This window comes from Carlito syrichta, unplaced genomic scaffold (assembly GCF_000164805.1).
Source record: "Carlito syrichta isolate Samal-C Ts95f unplaced genomic scaffold, Tarsius_syrichta-2.0.1 Scaffold138305, whole genome shotgun sequence".
NCBI lineage: Eukaryota > Metazoa > Chordata > Mammalia > Primates > Tarsiidae > Carlito > Carlito syrichta.
This window is the reverse complement of record NW_007082401.1, coordinates 92,973-108,768: the sequence shown is the minus strand read 5'-3', so window position 1 is coordinate 108,768 and position 15,796 is coordinate 92,973. Positions and strand designations below refer to the sequence as shown.

The window sequence follows — 15,796 nt, the reverse complement described above, 5'->3', positions numbered from 1 at the left end:
GGGCCAGGGCACCTTCTGTCCAACCCATGGCAGGGCTGACCTCAGAAAGGCCCAACCAAGAATCATGCCTATGTCTGACACTGGGAGCCCCCTGTGCTCCCCACGGAGCTCCTCCCCAGAGCCACCTCTGCCCTGCCACCCTGGCCTGCTGCTGCTGTGGAGCCTCTGCCACCCAGTCCTAGGACCCGGGCACCACCCCTTCCCTTCATCCTCTACACCCAGCAGTCAGTAATTCCCAGGGCTGCATATTCCTCGTCTGAAACCTCCCCCACCAGCCTCGCTTCACCCCCTGCACCGGGGCCATGGCTGTGACCTCCTAACCAATTCTTCCACGGCCTTTCAGCCACCAACTGTGCCTCTGCATTCTCTACCTGTCTAGAGCTCACTCCCCTGGAGAGCCTGCATCGCCCAAATCACCCATCCTGGGAGCAGGGATTGCTTCCTCCTTTCAGCTCCCACAGGTCCCATCACTAGGTGCCTGCCCTAGTGACCACAGTGCGTCACTCTGCCTCATGTATTTTAAACTACACCCTTAGCATACTGGGTACAGGTACGTGTTTGACAAATGAAGGTCCTGTGGACGAGGCAGGACTTGAACAAGAATGGTACCTTAAATATAAGCAGGACTAGAGGCATGGGAAGCCAGGAGGAAAAGGTCTGGGAGAACAGTCTGTGGGAGTGCCAGGAATGAATGGCCAGAGACATTTAGGGCATGGAGGGGCCTTCAGAAGAGCGGGCAGGGAAAGATTAGGATGAGGCAATACCAGGATAAGGACCATGGACATTTTTCTGATAAGAGAGTCCCTGTAAGCTCGGAGCAGGGGAATGTCACGATGGAAGGGTGTTTGAGGAAGACAGATACTGGGAAATAAACATCAGGGCCCTCAGCACATTGCTAGCATCTTGCCTGCAATGGGGGAAGGGTGACCAAAGGCCCCTTGTGAAGCCCCTGAAGTCCTCTCCAACTCCCTTGAGAGTGTCTTTCCCTCCCCCATGGGCCTGGTTTACTCAGCTATGTACGTGCCACAGGCCAGGCTGATTCTGGCCTAATCCCCACCAGCCCTGGGGAGATGTTTGCATGCTCAGGTATTTACAGCCACAGCCTGTGGATTAAAGAAAGAATGGGAATTATTTTTCCAGTGGGGAGAGGGGCATACTTTCTCCAGGGCCTGTCACAGAAGACATCTCAGAGCTAACTCTGGGTTAGGGGTTTCTTAGGCAGAGAAGCAGCACTCAGAGGAGCCTGAACCAGGTCCCCAATGTAACACCTGCCCATTAAAAGCCGCCTCCACCAGAGGGTGGGAGACCACCTTTACAATGTGTTCAACCCTTGCCTGTGGTCCTGTGTCCCTCCCACTCCCCACCAGGGCCTCACCTCAGCTCTGTGTGACATTAAATGGACTGTGCAGCCCACTCCTTGGTGGGATGTGGGGGAATTAGATGTCTTACAGGACGTGGCTGGACGTGCTTAAACCCCACTGCAAACTTGGCTTCCATTCCTTGCTCCAAAGAGCTTTTCTGGTGAGGGCATCGCCTGGAACAGGGTGCCCTGACGCAGGGACCCAGCTCATTCATGGCAGGGACGGAGCCCCGAAGCCAACCAGAGAGCAGGTCTTTGCATAATCAGCCACCCTGAATTTTCCAGCAGAGGGACAAGAGGGCAGCTTGCCATATATAAATAACAGTCAAAAGATTAAGGACAGAAAAGCTGCCCAGAGAGTTTCTAAATGAGTTTTCTCATTCAGGAGCCCCTTTCCAAGTGGGTGACATTTTCCAGAGCTGAAATTCACTTCCTTTGAATTCTTGGGCAACCAAGGGCTTGGGGCAAGGAGCAGGCGGGGCCACATTTCCTCTAGCACAGTCTGGGGGGTGAATATGCAGCACAGGTAGGAATGACTTTTACATGGTGTTTCTTGATCTTCTAAGGAGGCTGTGAATGTCCTGACCCCATCATGAACTGCCAGGTTAGAGGCTCATTCAAAAGGATCAACAGCAGATGGCAGGCAGAGGTATACACGCATCCAACATGAGGTACACTTCTGTCCCCAGAACTGTCCCAGGCAATGGGGAGACAGCACTCAAAGAAACAAGAACAGCCTTGTCCTTATAGAGCTTACTAGATGAAGGGGACGACAGAGTGATCAAATAATCATACAAGTACATGTATGCTGCACCTCCCTGAACCTAAGATGCCATCAGACTCGCCATTACTTTATGTATCAGTAAGAAAGAAAGAAAGCTGACCAAGTCTGCCACACCACCAACTAATCATGCATGAACACCTCAGACATGCAGACATGCCCAAATGCATCTTAAAAGTGGTGAAATGTGAGAAAGGCAAGAAGAGGCCTATGAAGGAAAGAATTAAGATCCTCTGATGGAGACTGATGAGGTGGGAGGGGACTGGGAGAAGAGACCCCTACTTGGATGGAGTGATGAGGGCAGGAAACGTCTCCCTTTTAGGGAATAGCATGTAAGCCAAGACTTGATGAGGAGGAAACACTGGGCATGTGGTGGGTACACCAGGTGCAAAGGCCCAACGGTGGGAGAGAACCTGGGCTGAGGCAAGTGTGGCTGAAGGCTGGAGCCTGGGAAAAGAGTAGGGGGCAAGTTGAGAGAGGAAAAAGCAGGCACAGACTGCAGGGCCTGTCGGTCATGGGAAGGGTTGGATTTTAGTCTCCATATCAGTCTTCTCAGGCTGCCATACCAAATACTGCATGCAGACTGTGGGGCAGACTGTGGGGCTTCAATGACAGAAATGTGTTTTCTCACAATCCTGGAGGCAGGAAGTCTGAGATAAGGTGTTGCCAGGGTTGTTTCCTGAGGCCTCTTTCCTTGGCTTGTAGATAGCAGCCTGCTCCCTGCATCTTTACAAGGTATCCCCTCTGTGTGCTAATCTTTTCTTACAATGACAGCAGTCATGTTAGATTAGTGACTTCATTTCAAATTAATCACCCCCCCCAAAGACCCTTTCTCCAAATACATCTACATGCTGAGGTACTGGGGGTCAGGACTTCAACACAGGAATTTTAGGAGGACACAATTCAGCTCACAACAATCTCCGAGGATCAAAAAACCCATGAAGAATATTGAGCAAGGACATGACAGATACAATCTATGTTTTCAAAGATCACACTGGCTTCACTGAAGGGACAGGATTGGAGAGGGGGCAGGGACAGCTAGCAAAGTCAGTTAGATTATCACAGGTGACCAGACCAGTGATGCCAGTGGCTTGGACCAGGGTGAAGATGGAGACTGGAGGAGCAACTGAGGGTAGAGCCGCACAGGCTCCTGACGGAGTAGACGAGCTCCTGGTTGAGAAGCTGGATGGGCGGCGCCGCTCACGGGGCTGGGGAGGATGGAGCTTTCAGAGCCTTCCTGTCAAGCTTGGTTTCCCTTTGGGTCCCCTCATGAAGACAGCATTGAACGTGCCCACGGGTCATGGGAGGTGTGCTGAAGTTAAACTCCCTGCCCCGCCTTACCCCTCCTGGCCTGTCAGGCCCACATCACCATCTGTGGTGCATGACGCAGCTCAGGCCTCACAGCCAGCCTCATCTGGGCCAGCTCTAGGATGGAGAGGGTGAGGTGAAAGCCAGATGGGCAAGACCAGCCTGGCGGGGTCACGGATGGCCCATGGAACTCCCACAGGAAGCAGCCAGGCTGGAGCAGGAGGCTGGTCACTTATGGCAGGGGAGCAAGTTTCTCTGGTCCAGTGTCCTGTTCTTCCAGGCACACCTGAGTGCAGGTTGTCCTAGTAACTCACTTAACAGAAAGAGCCTCCTCCCTGCATATACTCAGCGAGGGTCCCAGAGCCCCAACTGTAGTGAGAAGCCAAGACACAGGCTGTGAGTGCGTGCTCCTTTCAACCCTATGTAGGTGAAAGCCTCCAGCCTCAGAACAGCCCTGCTGTGGCCGTCAGGGCCTAGGCTCTTCCCCATGCCCATGTCTGTGCTGCCCAGTGGAGGGCGACAAGCCAGGTCAGAGCAGGAGCCCTAGCCCTGAGTCCAGGTCTGGGCTTGGGCGTTGAACTCCCTTGGGCCCCTCCTACGTCCAATGAGGCTAGTTGTGTAGGACCAAAGGAACTCAGGGACAGCAGGGACAAAAGGTGGTGTTAAAGGAGGGAAAAGTGCTTTGTCTGAGCTGCCAGGCCCTGCCCGAGCCTTCAGGGGAAGGCAGAGACGAAGGCCCAGACCTCAGCGAGTTCACAGAGGAGAGGAGGCCAGGGCTCCTTCTGTAGTAAGCCTCAGTCACATGGTTAGGAGAAACCATCCTCTCATCCAGGGACACAGAACTCCCCACCCTCCAAAGAGCATCAAGCAGCAAAGAGGGTCTACACGGCTCCAGGACGTCCACAGGGAAGAGCTGGTTGCAGGGCCTGCATTTCTTCAGTAGTCATTTTATCCCAAAGGAAGGATGACCCCGACTGATTTCCCTTCAATTACCCTCCACAGACCAAAAGAAAATAGTTTACTTTTTGACCAATGCCCTTAAAACAAGAATGAAACTAGGGCTCATGGTGAGCCTGGGAATTCTGTGAGCCTGGCCAAGGTTACCTCTCTTGGCCCGTGGAATTTTGGGCTGAATACTTTCCGTGCACACCCTGGTGGGATGCTGCAGGGTCCGATGCTTCTCACCAGCCACATTCCTGGGCTCCCCCAGACACTAGCACAGCCAGGAAGGAGCTGCTCTCACTCCTTCCTCCCCAAGTCTTCAGAGCCCCCAAGTCTGCCCTCTGCATGCCAGGGTATCACGAGAGGGGACCCGGGAATGGGGCCACACCACATGGCTCGTTAGCAAGAGACAGCACACCCAGACATGTGATCACATGGGAACGACGAATGAAGCGAACCCTGTCTTAAAACTCCGGACTCCTTTCTCCCTGCAAATTCATTCACCTAGTACTGAATGCCTTGCTGAGTCAGTCTCTGTGTCCCAGTTCTGGGGGCACATGATGCGTGAGGTTGCATCCAGACCCTCATCTAGAGGTTGCATCTAGAATCTCTGCAGGGGCAGCCACCCCATAAAAAGCTCCTGCTTTCCTCAAAACAACCCTCTTCATAGACTCAATCCCAGAACAACAGACTCTGAAGGCGTGAAAAGTGAGGCTGGGGGAAGGTTCCATGACAACTGAACAAGAGGGCGGGGTCCAGTGCTCCTATGTCCAATGCTCCCAGCCCCTTCCGTTGCTCCCCAGAGGTATAGTTACCCATGGCTTGTCCAGCTTCACTGGGGGCCCAACCCTTCCGGAGACGTTGGCCATAGTGAGACAGGATGCAGAGGGACCATATACTAGCAAACAGGAGGAGTGAGGTCTGTTATGGGGTGAACTGTGCCCCCCAAAATTATGTCGAAATCCTAAGCCCCGTACCTCAGAATGTAACCTTATTTGGGCATAGCGAGGTCAAACATGGTCATACTGGAATAGACTAGTCCCTTATTCCAACGCAACTGAGGTCCTTATAAGAAAAGACACACAGGAGAAGACAGTCATGTGATGATAGATGGTGGCAGAAACTGGAGTGATGCATCTATAAGCCAAGTAGCACCAAGGATTGCCAAAAAACATCAAAACTAGAAAAGACAGGAAGGGTTCTCCCTATAGGTTTCCAAGGGAGCACGGCTTTGCTGACACCTTGATCTTGGACGTCTGGCCCCCACAACTGTGAGACAATAAATTTCTGTGGGTTTTTCCTTCTTTTTTTTTTTGAGTCAGAGTCTCACAGCCTTGACCTGCTGGGCTCAGGTGATCCTTCCACCTCAGCCTTCCAAACAGCTGAAACTACAGGCATGTGCCACCACACCCAGTTAATTTTTCTTGATTTATTGTAGAGACAAGGTCTCACCAAGTTGCCCAGGCTGGTCTCGAACCCCTGAGCTCAGGCAATCCTCTCGTCTCGGCCTCCCAAAGTGCTGGGATTACAGGCTTGAGCCACCGCACCTGGACAATTTCTGTGACTTTTTAACCCACCCAGCTTGTGGTACTATGTTGCAGCAGCCTTAGAAAACTAAAGCAAGGCCTAAGCCCTCAAGTTCCTTTCCCCTCAACAGACACACACTCCAGCTGTAGTCTCTCTGTGATCCACAATCACACCACAAATCCCTAAAAGCTCTTTTCAAACACTATTTCCCAGAACATGGCGTCATCTGGCTTTGGGTCTGAATCAGGGGCCTGTACTCGATGGCAGGGAAGCTATGTTTCTTCTCAAACTCTTTGTGATTCAGCCTGGACCCACATTCCCACTGCCTCCAGGAACTGCAGAGTATTTTCCTTCCCTGTGTCCTTCATTTCCATGGGTCCCAGGGTGCCATGCCCCTCCATTTGTGAAGAACGTGAGTAACTGGGTACCTGGCACACATTGTAGTGCTCAAAGAGAGATAAGAAGCCAATGTCACTGCGTGAAAAAATGCCTTTGAGAACTGTGATGTTCCCATTCCCAGAATCCAGCTCCAGTACGTCATTGAAAACGTTGGACACGGCTCTCCCGGTCAGGAGCAGATTGACGAGTTCCTGTAGATGAAAGTAAGGGGAAAGGCTCATCAAGTCTCTGAATCAGCTACTGAAAGGGTGGAGGGGAGACAGGAACAAGAGAAAAGGGAAAAAGGAAGGAAAGCAAGGAGGAGACAGCCTGAAATCAGAGGAGGCCATGACTCTATCTTTCCCACAAGGCCTGGGAGAAAGTTGCCAACTTTTCTCATCGAAGTGACTTTAGGCACCTACCCATGTCTATTCCACCAGCCCTCATCGAACACTGACTGTACAAAGGACACTGTCCTATGTCCTGGGTTGCTGGGGGGACCAGTGGGAGGGTGAGGCTCCTGACCTGGGTCTCAGGTTGAGACGGCAGTCAGGTACCTGCCTGTATGTTGAAGCACAAGGCAGGGTGTGACCGGGGCTATAAACACGTGTGTGCAGAGCACTGTGCAGACCACATAACCAGTCAGGCAGCTCTTTGGAGAAGTGACATGTGGTCTGGCCTTGAAGGATGGTACTTTTTCAATAAACTTTTTATTTTGAAATAATTTCAGTTCAAAAGAAGTAAAAATAGTACAGATTTCCTTTGCACCCTTCACCCAGCTTCCCACAACGATAACATCTTACACAATCAGGACACATGATTCTCCACCAAGAAGCCAGCCATGATACAGTACCGAGAACTAAACACCAGACCTTCTTCAGACTTCACCAGTGATGTGGGGTTGTAATAGAGGGAGGGAGAGCAGCACAAGGTGCTTCAGGGGCAGGAAGAACAGAAGCAGGGAGTGGGGGCAAGAAGCCCAAGTCTGGTTTCTAGCTCTGTCTCTGCCTTTGTTTTGCTGCATGGCATTAGGTGGCCCCGTGATTCATGCCACATGCCCAGCAATCCAACAAGGACACCAACCCCAGAACCCAGAGGCAGTAACGTGTGAGCACCTTTTCTCTGGTGTCACCTTCAACCCGAGCCTCCCACACTGGAGGTGGACCACTATGGCTGGAAATCCCCTTCCTTAGATAGGATACCCAGGGGTCCGGTCTCCTCTTAGGAATGGAGAAACTGAGGCTTACAGGTGAGAAAGGACTTGCCCAAGTCACACAACCTGTCAAGGCCAGAACTGAACTTTCACCTACATCTCTGACTCCCTGTCCTGTATCACAGCCCTCTCCCCCACCTTGTTACCCTCATGGGACATCTGTCTGGATACAGATTCAAAATGAAGGGTGGCCTCTCAGGGCCACTGAGGAAGGATTGGCGTGAGCCCAGCACCAGCACGAGGGCAGGTCTCTCTGCCTCCCCCACCTTCTCCCACGGCATGCAGGAATGGCCAAGCAGTCCTCTGGCCAGCGTGAACTCTGGAGAACACAGTTTATAGAAGTGTTTTCCCTTGAACTGTGAAAACAATGTCGGGGTTAATAAATCCCTTGGTTGACACCAACACCCCTGCCCCAGTGACAGTAAAAGAGGCCACAGAGGAGCCCCTATTGAAGGGAAATAGCGAGGGGCCTCATTGTGTCCTTGCAGAGGAAATGAGAAAAGAATTTGGAGGAAATGTCTGCTTTAAAATACTGCACCTTAGGGGCAGTGGCTGCTGAGGAAGACTCAGCCTTTTTCAGGTGGGTTTGAGTTTTCCCATCTGGTTTTGAAGGGGTTAAAAGGCCCCTACTCCCTGATCTGAGGGGTTTCTAAAGCCATCCTCACAGTAGGAAGATTTCTACAGATGGGAGAGGGGCGCACAAGGCCTTTTCCTCCCCTAGACTAAAAAATCACACAGTGGCAAGGCTTAGCAGTCATCTAGTCCCTTGGCTACTCAAAGTATGGGCTGTGGACCAGCAGTATTGCCCTCCCTGGAAGCCCCAGCCCAGATTCACTGGATCTGAGCTGCTCTTCAACAAGACCCCCAGGGATGCACATGCACCTTGAAGCTTAAGAAGCCCTGGCCTAGTCCAGATGCCTGTTCTACAGGTGAGGAAACAAGTACAGGGAGGGGAACGCCATGCCCACTTACTCTGTGAGGACAACAGAACAGGGCTTGGAACCCAGCCCGACACTGGTCTGGCGGCCTCTGCATCCTCCTTGGGGGCCATCACTCTTGGGCAGCAGTCCTCTCTGCCCTCCACAAGGCAAAGCTGCCATAGGGCAAACAAGTACCCAGAGAGAAAGTGGGGCCACCAGGGCAGTCAGATGAGCAGCCATGGCCCCGAGGCCTGGCTCTAGGAAGGCGGGCAGCAGCCAACCCCACAGTCCCTGTATGGGTGACCTGGACAAACCACGGGACCTAAACTTGTCCCTGCATGGTTCCCAGGTAGGTTTTCAGAACTAGGCACAAGTGAGCCAGGGTCCCCAGGACAACTGGGTCCTCAGCTGGGCCCAGAAGACCGCACGGCTCTGTCCAGCCTGTCCACCCCAAGGCACAGAGAATATCAGATTTCACTATGGCCCAGTGGCCACTCTGGGGGTAGGAAAGCATGGAAAGAAGCAGGCGTAGGATTCAGCTCCCAGTTTTGATGCTCACTAGGCAGCATCTTGAATAGGTCCCTTTCCTGTGTCACCTGGTGACTGGGAGGATTGATGACAGGCAACTGTGCTCAGGGTCTCCCTTGCTCCCCATGAGGCCCCATGAGATTCCTTCCTGAAGATGCAGAGGGAAGGATTGTTGTAAGGACAATGCCCTATACAAACGTCAACTGTACCCACGGTACCCCCGCCTGTGCCTGGGGCACTGCTCCTGGGGCTAGCCCAGGGGCTAGGGGCTGTGCCGTACTTGGGTCTGCATCCAGCCTTTTTTGTTTCCCCTGCAGCTCCAAGCACACAGGTAGTACACAGCAAATTCTCCAGAAACAGAAGCTTAACTGACTTTTCTAGGTCTCTGAGACATGATGGTGAAGCCCAGCAGAGGTGAAACGTGAAAGCTGTTTAGAGGGTGTTGACAGGGCAAGAAAGAAGGGTGGGACAGAGGGAGGTGAAGAACCACCTGGGTTCCCTAACCTGTGTGCAGTAGCCGTGTCTTCCAATCAGGAAGTTGGTGGGGACATCAAAGTCCTGGCGGATGCTGAAAAACACGAGAAGAAGCGCTGTTAGCACATCTTGGCCTGAGCAGGCTGCCCCGGCAACCCTCACTGTGTGACCAAGTGCTCCCCTCAGCTTCCAGGCTGAGGCCCAGAATCCCAAACCTGGTGGGAACCTGAGTGCTCTGTGTTCATTGCCCTCCACGAAGGGGACTCCTGCCTGGATGGGACTAGGGCTAGAGCCCAGGCCTCCTCCTGTACAGTCACTGCACTCTCTGGATGATAGTCTCCACTCTGCCCACGCCGGGGAATGATGACTCAAGTGGGATGCAGCAGACAGGCCCCCGGGCTTGGAATCTAATGTCCTGAATTCACATCCCAACTGTCACTACCAATGGTGGGGACTGGGGAATCCTCTTCCACCTTGGAATCCTCTTCCACCTTGGAGCCTCAGTCTGCCGGTCTGTTAAGTGGGAGGAACGGACTCTAATGCCTCCTTAGGTTCTAAAGTAACAGATGCCACCACCTGAGCACAGCTTCTACACCAGACACTGTATACACATCATCCCCTAAATTCCTGAGAGGAAACCAAGGCTCAGAGAAGGGACTGACCTGCCAAGGGTGTTCTGCTCATGGACAATGGGGCCAGCAGAGAACCCAGGCAGTCAATCTCTGAGGCCTGTGCCCTCCCACCACTTGGTACCAACGTGGCTCCACCCTTGGAATAGGGTCCCTCAAAAAGGCACAAGGTGAGAAGTCTTTTTGCCAAAAGAAATTCCTTAAGCTGAAAGAACTGGATTTCTGGGGCTGAGCAGTGCTAGGGACCAGAACCATCCAAAGTGTCCTGGTCGGCAAGTGTCACATGTCGGAAGTGAGGTGTTAAGTACCAGGAGGCAGAAAACTCTCTCCTAGTCTCAAAACCCTCCTTACCGGTTTGTTACCATGCTGCAAAATCCACTATTAGGACACTGTTTGTTTTAGCTACCCTAGCGTAAATCCCTCTGGGAGACTGCTATGCCACACACACAGTACCCAGTACATGAGCTATTCCCTGTACCAAGCAGGGGGTCGTTTCAACCCTCCAGCCTCCACTCCCACCCTCACCTCTAGCCCGAAGTAGGAATTACCATGTCTATTTTATCAATGTGGAAAAAGCTCAGAGAGGCGAATTCCAGGAGGGCAGGGTGAGGCCAGGGAGCCTGGTGTCCAGGTCTGTCCCCAACTCTGCACATGACTCTGGGGGCACACAGCCCTGGGGGCATGCCACCCACCCAGCATTGTGTCCAGGACCTGATTCCCTTCCCTCATCCACACCCCAAAGAGAGAGACTGAGTGTAGGATTCAGAGAGGGACCCAGGGGTAGGAAGGGCTTAGCAATCAGAACGTTTATTTTTCCCTTTAGTGGAAAAGAGGTCTTAATTTATGCTTTAAATCTAAGGCCTGCCATAAGCCCACAAACCTAAAACACATGCCCTGGTCCCCGTCTCCTTCCAAAACAAGTTTAGAAACTCAAGCTCTATAATACTTGGGGAGGAAAGTACTTTCTTGTGGTTTTTAATAACCCTGGCCAAGCGGAGAAGGTCATGGTCCAAGTGAAAAGATGAGCTGGGGTTCCCATCACGGGATCTACAGGGAGCCACTAAGGCTTGGGAGTCTTCGGGGAGGGGTCTTGAGGCTCACCCACCAGAGGTGGCCCCTCAGGTCTGGGAAGGAGCCAACTGGGAGTGACTCATGGTCAAGTACAGCACTCGGCTGGCGCTCGCTCAGGCAGAAGAATTGATGGAAACGCTCTCTGCAGCATATACAAGCATCTTCTGAAGAGAAGAAAATAACCTCAAAGGAGTCCTGGGGGGACCGATAAGCATCGCTGGCCCCAAGCCACTCAGAGCTTTCCAACGCGGTCCGATCTTCATGAGCTCGTAGCCTCGTGTTCACCCAGCGGGCTTGAGAGCCTGCGTCAGCTGGGAGCAGAGGGACAAGCAGAAAGGACAATGGGAGGAAACGGTAATTGCATCCTTAGGTGCAAACACGATGGGAAATTCAGCAGTGCGCTGGGATCTTAAAAGGGAGAAACATCTGTATTTCACATTAGGGCATTCGGGAGACGCCAAGGAGCGGCTTATGGCTTAAGAGATTTACGACTTTGGCAAATCTGGATGCCCAGTCCTCCCTCTGAGGGAATTCCCTGGAGGGGTAAGTGTGAGGAGTCCTTGAGCAGAGGAACCACGGCCCCAGTTCTGCCGGAGAGAAGGCAATTCACACAACAGGGATGGCACCAGACCCAGGCCCTAGCCCTGGTCTGCTGTGTGGTCTCAGTCTCCCCTTCTGTACCCTATGGGTCTTGGACAAGATTAGAGGTATAATGGGCTGAACTGTGTGCCTCAAAGTTGATATGCTCAAAGTTGTCTGCCTGGAAATTGAGTCTTTTAAGGAGTGGTTAACTTAAGATGAGAGCATTGGAGTGGACTCTAATCCAATCTGACTGGGATCTTGCACGATGAGGAACACACAAAGATTTGTAAGATTTGGGATGCACAAAGGGACATCAGGGGAGCACACTCACAGGGGAAAGACCACGTGGGGACCAGCGAGGAAGTGGCTATCTGCAACCAACCCTGCTGGCACCTTGATGTTGGACTGCAGCCTCCAGAACTTTGAGAATACATGCCTGTTGTCCAAGTCCCCCGTCTGCAGTGCTCTATTATGGCAGTTCTAGGAAAATTAACAAAAGGGCCTCCACACCTTTTCAGACGTGGAGTCCTTTCTTCCAACAGGCCCTTATATGCAGAAGTCCCATTACATGCAGTGACAGAGCTGCTCTGGCTGAAGGTGGTGTGGGGGCTCATCCCGCCCTTCTCCCTCCCCAGGAAACCTGGGTCCCCAAGGACATGCAGCATCCTGGAACCAGGAGCCACCTGAGTTCTGGGTTCCCACCCATCCTGGGCCTCTGAGCCACAAGCCGTGGCTGTCCTTTCCCCAGGCTGACTTAACCATCCAGCCTAATGGGTGGGCTGTTCCTTCTACAGTCTTCCTGGGGGCTAGACAATGCTGGGCCTCAGAGAATCCTGTGCAGTTTGATGAACCAGGCACCATGCAGGATAACAGGAACCAGAAAGGCCCAGGACCAGATGCAATGTGCCCCCAGAAGTTGTCCTCCAGGAAGCAGGGCATGCTAGGATTTCAGAGTTCAAGAAGGAACTCTTGAAACCAGAGGGAGGGGTTTGGTCCTGGCTACCCTAATGCCAACCCCCTCAGCTTTTTGGAAGCAAAAGGCCAGAACTCTGGCCCAAATGTCTGGGGTGATGACCTGGCCTTGGGGATGTCTGGGTCACCCAAAGACAGAGGAGGGAATAGAGAGAGGATGCCAGCAGGGACCAAACCTGACAACTCTGTCTACCCAGGAGGTCCTGAGACACTGCGCCATGCCAAGAAACAGAACAAAGGGGACACCAGGGCTCTCAGGGCTCAGCATTTTGCAGGTGGGAAGATGAATGCCCAGAGAGAGAGGATGACAGGCCCAAGGCTAGATGACTGGCCCAGAGGTAATGACAGATGTCAACCCGGACTCAGGACCCAAAGCTAGGCCTGGGTCTCTGCTGCCTCTCTCCACCTGCCCTTTGTCATGTCTCCGAGGGGGCAGAGGCTCGCCACTGAGCAGGTTTACAGCACATGTACCTGGAATCTACACCGTCTCAAATGCTTTCTACTGTATCCCTCTCAAAAGTTTTGTGAGGCCAGGAGGACAAGACCACCATCTCCATTTTACTGATGAGAAAGCTGAGGCCCCAAGAAGAGAAGTGACCTGTGACTTTGTGGTCAAACAGAGAGGCAGCAGGGCCAGGACTACGTCCCTAGGACCAACATCACACAGTGTGTTCTGTAGCTTGGCTGGGACAGTCAGCCTGGCCAGCCAGTTCTAAGTAAACCAGGCACCCCTGAAGCCCCACCCCTAGTCCTCATCATCTCTGTCTTGTCCCTGCACCTAAAAGCCTTCCTGTGTGAATCTGGGGATTTGGCACAGAAGTTTCTGAATAAGAAGGAAAATAATTCCAGCAGCCTAGAGACATGGTCACCTAAAACCTGCATCCACTTGGCTCCTGACTGGCTAGTAAACCTGGGCAAGTCCCTATCTCCCGCTCAGCCTGAGTCTTCATTTACAAAACAACAGCAAGAAACCTCCAGGGACCTCTGGGATGTGAGCTAGTGTGCCCAGTCCATGACATTGATATTTAAACATCAAGCCTAAAATAGGCAGTAATTAGCCTGGAGGGACCAAAGCAGCCACCCCTCCTGCACCTGACCACTGCGGCACCAGGCCCAGGAGGAACCACGTCCAACTGGGCCAACCCCTGCCTGTCCCTCCCAGAGGCTGCATCCTCAGCTGCACTTTCCCCGTTCAACTGCAGTGACCTCCAGAGGAGGCAGCCCCGGGATGGGACTTCTATGACTTTAAGGACAACATTAGTAGTGAAAAGAACAGCTGTGGTACTACTAAGAGAACCTGGGCTCTGAAGCCAGGGAGCCCTGGGTTCAAATCCAAGTGCTGCCACTTACTTGCTATTTCCTTCTCTAAGCCTCAGTTTCCCCACTCGCAATATAGGTATGATGATGCTTCCTTCTGTTAAAGACTACTGTGAGAACTGAATGAGATGAACTATATAAAGCATTTGGCATTTGGTAAATGTCACTTCCTTTTTCCTACTACAACAATAATAACAAAAACAACGACCAAAAGGTCATGATTCCTACAATCTCAACCATTCATATCACAGCCAAGAACCCAGAATAAACTGAGGACTCCATGCAGTCAAAATGTAGCTGTGACTATCTGAAAGAATTTGGATAAAGCAGATGCCAACTGTTTTCCCAGGAAAGCCAAGAGGGAGTAGATGATGAGTCAGAACAAGTGAGCATCTGGTCTCTCTGCCACCTGCGCTGTGTGACCTTCAACAAACTGCTTTCCATCTCTGAGCCTCCTGTGTGTCATCCCCAATGGTGACAGCAATAACCACCTCAAAGGGCTGTCACAATGAGGGGCTAGGCCATAAAGGGCCTTGCAAACTGCACAGAGTCCCATGGGTTGGAGGGATTGGTGCTGTTTTCATTCTCCAGGCAGTGAGGGGAAGGGGCTGGGATGGGGGCCCAGGATATAGGAGGAAACTGGTAGAAGCACCAGCTGCAGGGTGGAGAAAGAAGCACCTGCCTGGAGGAGGGAGGAGAAGGCAGGAGGCCAAGCTACTCAGCAGCTGGCCAGAGCCCTTTCCACACTGCCTTCCGCCTCACCCCTCCCCCACCACGTCCAGTACCTTCTCAACCTGGCCTTGTGCAACCGATCCCTGCAAACCCCCATCAGCAGTCTTTGCCTACTTTGCTCTTGCCTGCCAAACCCTTCCTACCCACACCTCAGAGCCCTGCTACATGTCACCTCCTCCTTTAAAAGACAGCTACCTCTCCCTAGGTAGAGAAATGCCCCATCACTACTCTCCTCCTTCTTTCCTTCCTAATGGCACCCACCAACTCCCTTTCATGTGCCTGCCTTGCCCCTCCAGGATGCAGGGACTTCGAGGACCAGGCTGGGCTCCAGCCCCTGCAGCTGAACAGCATGCATACCCCTAAATTACATGACCTGACCACACCTGTCTCAGATGAAGCTGTGAGTAACAAAGGCCTGGTGGAACAGCACCTAGAATCTGGATCCCAGGAGGGGTGCGTGGCAGGTGGAGGTAAGCAGCCCATCCTCGCAGCTGAGGTTGGCCTGGCACAGAAGATTCTTCCAGAAGGTTAATTACCTCTCCCTCCTCCCAAGGCCTGCCCTCTTTATCTGGGCACCTGAGCCCTCCATGAACAAGGAGATCCCTGGGTGAATGAGTAGGGGCAGTAGATGCACATGGGACTGAGGGTTAGGAGACCTCCCAGCTCTGCCACCATCCCCAGTGTGGCTGGGTTTCAGGCCCCGTCTCTGCTGTGGGAGGTGGGCGCCTCCCATTCAGCCCTCAGGTTAGGTGACCGTGGGCAGAATGACTGCCCCTCGCAGCTCACTGGCTGGGACTTGCCATCTCAGCAGTCCGGGACCCGGCCCAGGCACAGTTGGCCTGCGTTAGCCTGGCCCATGCCAGGTGAATATGGAGCATGGTGCAGGCACTCAAGCACTGCTGTGGGATGGACCTATGTGGAGTCTCACTTTCCAGTTCTCATTCTAAGTCAACAAACAGCTGACAGCCCCGCCACCCTCCGCCAGCCCAGGGATGGCAACCTAGGCACAGGGCCTTAGACGGTGAGCCAGGAGGCTGGGTGATGCTGCCAGCTGCGCCACCC

General features: G+C 52.9%; 1 protein-coding gene across 1 annotated transcript in view; it reads right to left on the bottom strand.

Moving 5' to 3' along the window:
• MINDY4 (MINDY lysine 48 deubiquitinase 4) overlaps nucleotides 1-15,796 on the bottom strand; it is a 107,675-nt gene that overhangs the window by 9,936 nt on the left and 81,943 nt on the right. The window contains exons 13-14 of the mRNA XM_021708457.1: nucleotides 9,462-9,525; nucleotides 6,347-6,508 (exon numbers count right to left, since the gene is read on the bottom strand). Coding sequence (XP_021564132.1) covers nucleotides 6,347-6,508; nucleotides 9,462-9,525 — 226 coding nt within the window. The remainder of the gene's footprint in view (nucleotides 1-6,346; nucleotides 6,509-9,461; nucleotides 9,526-15,796) is intronic.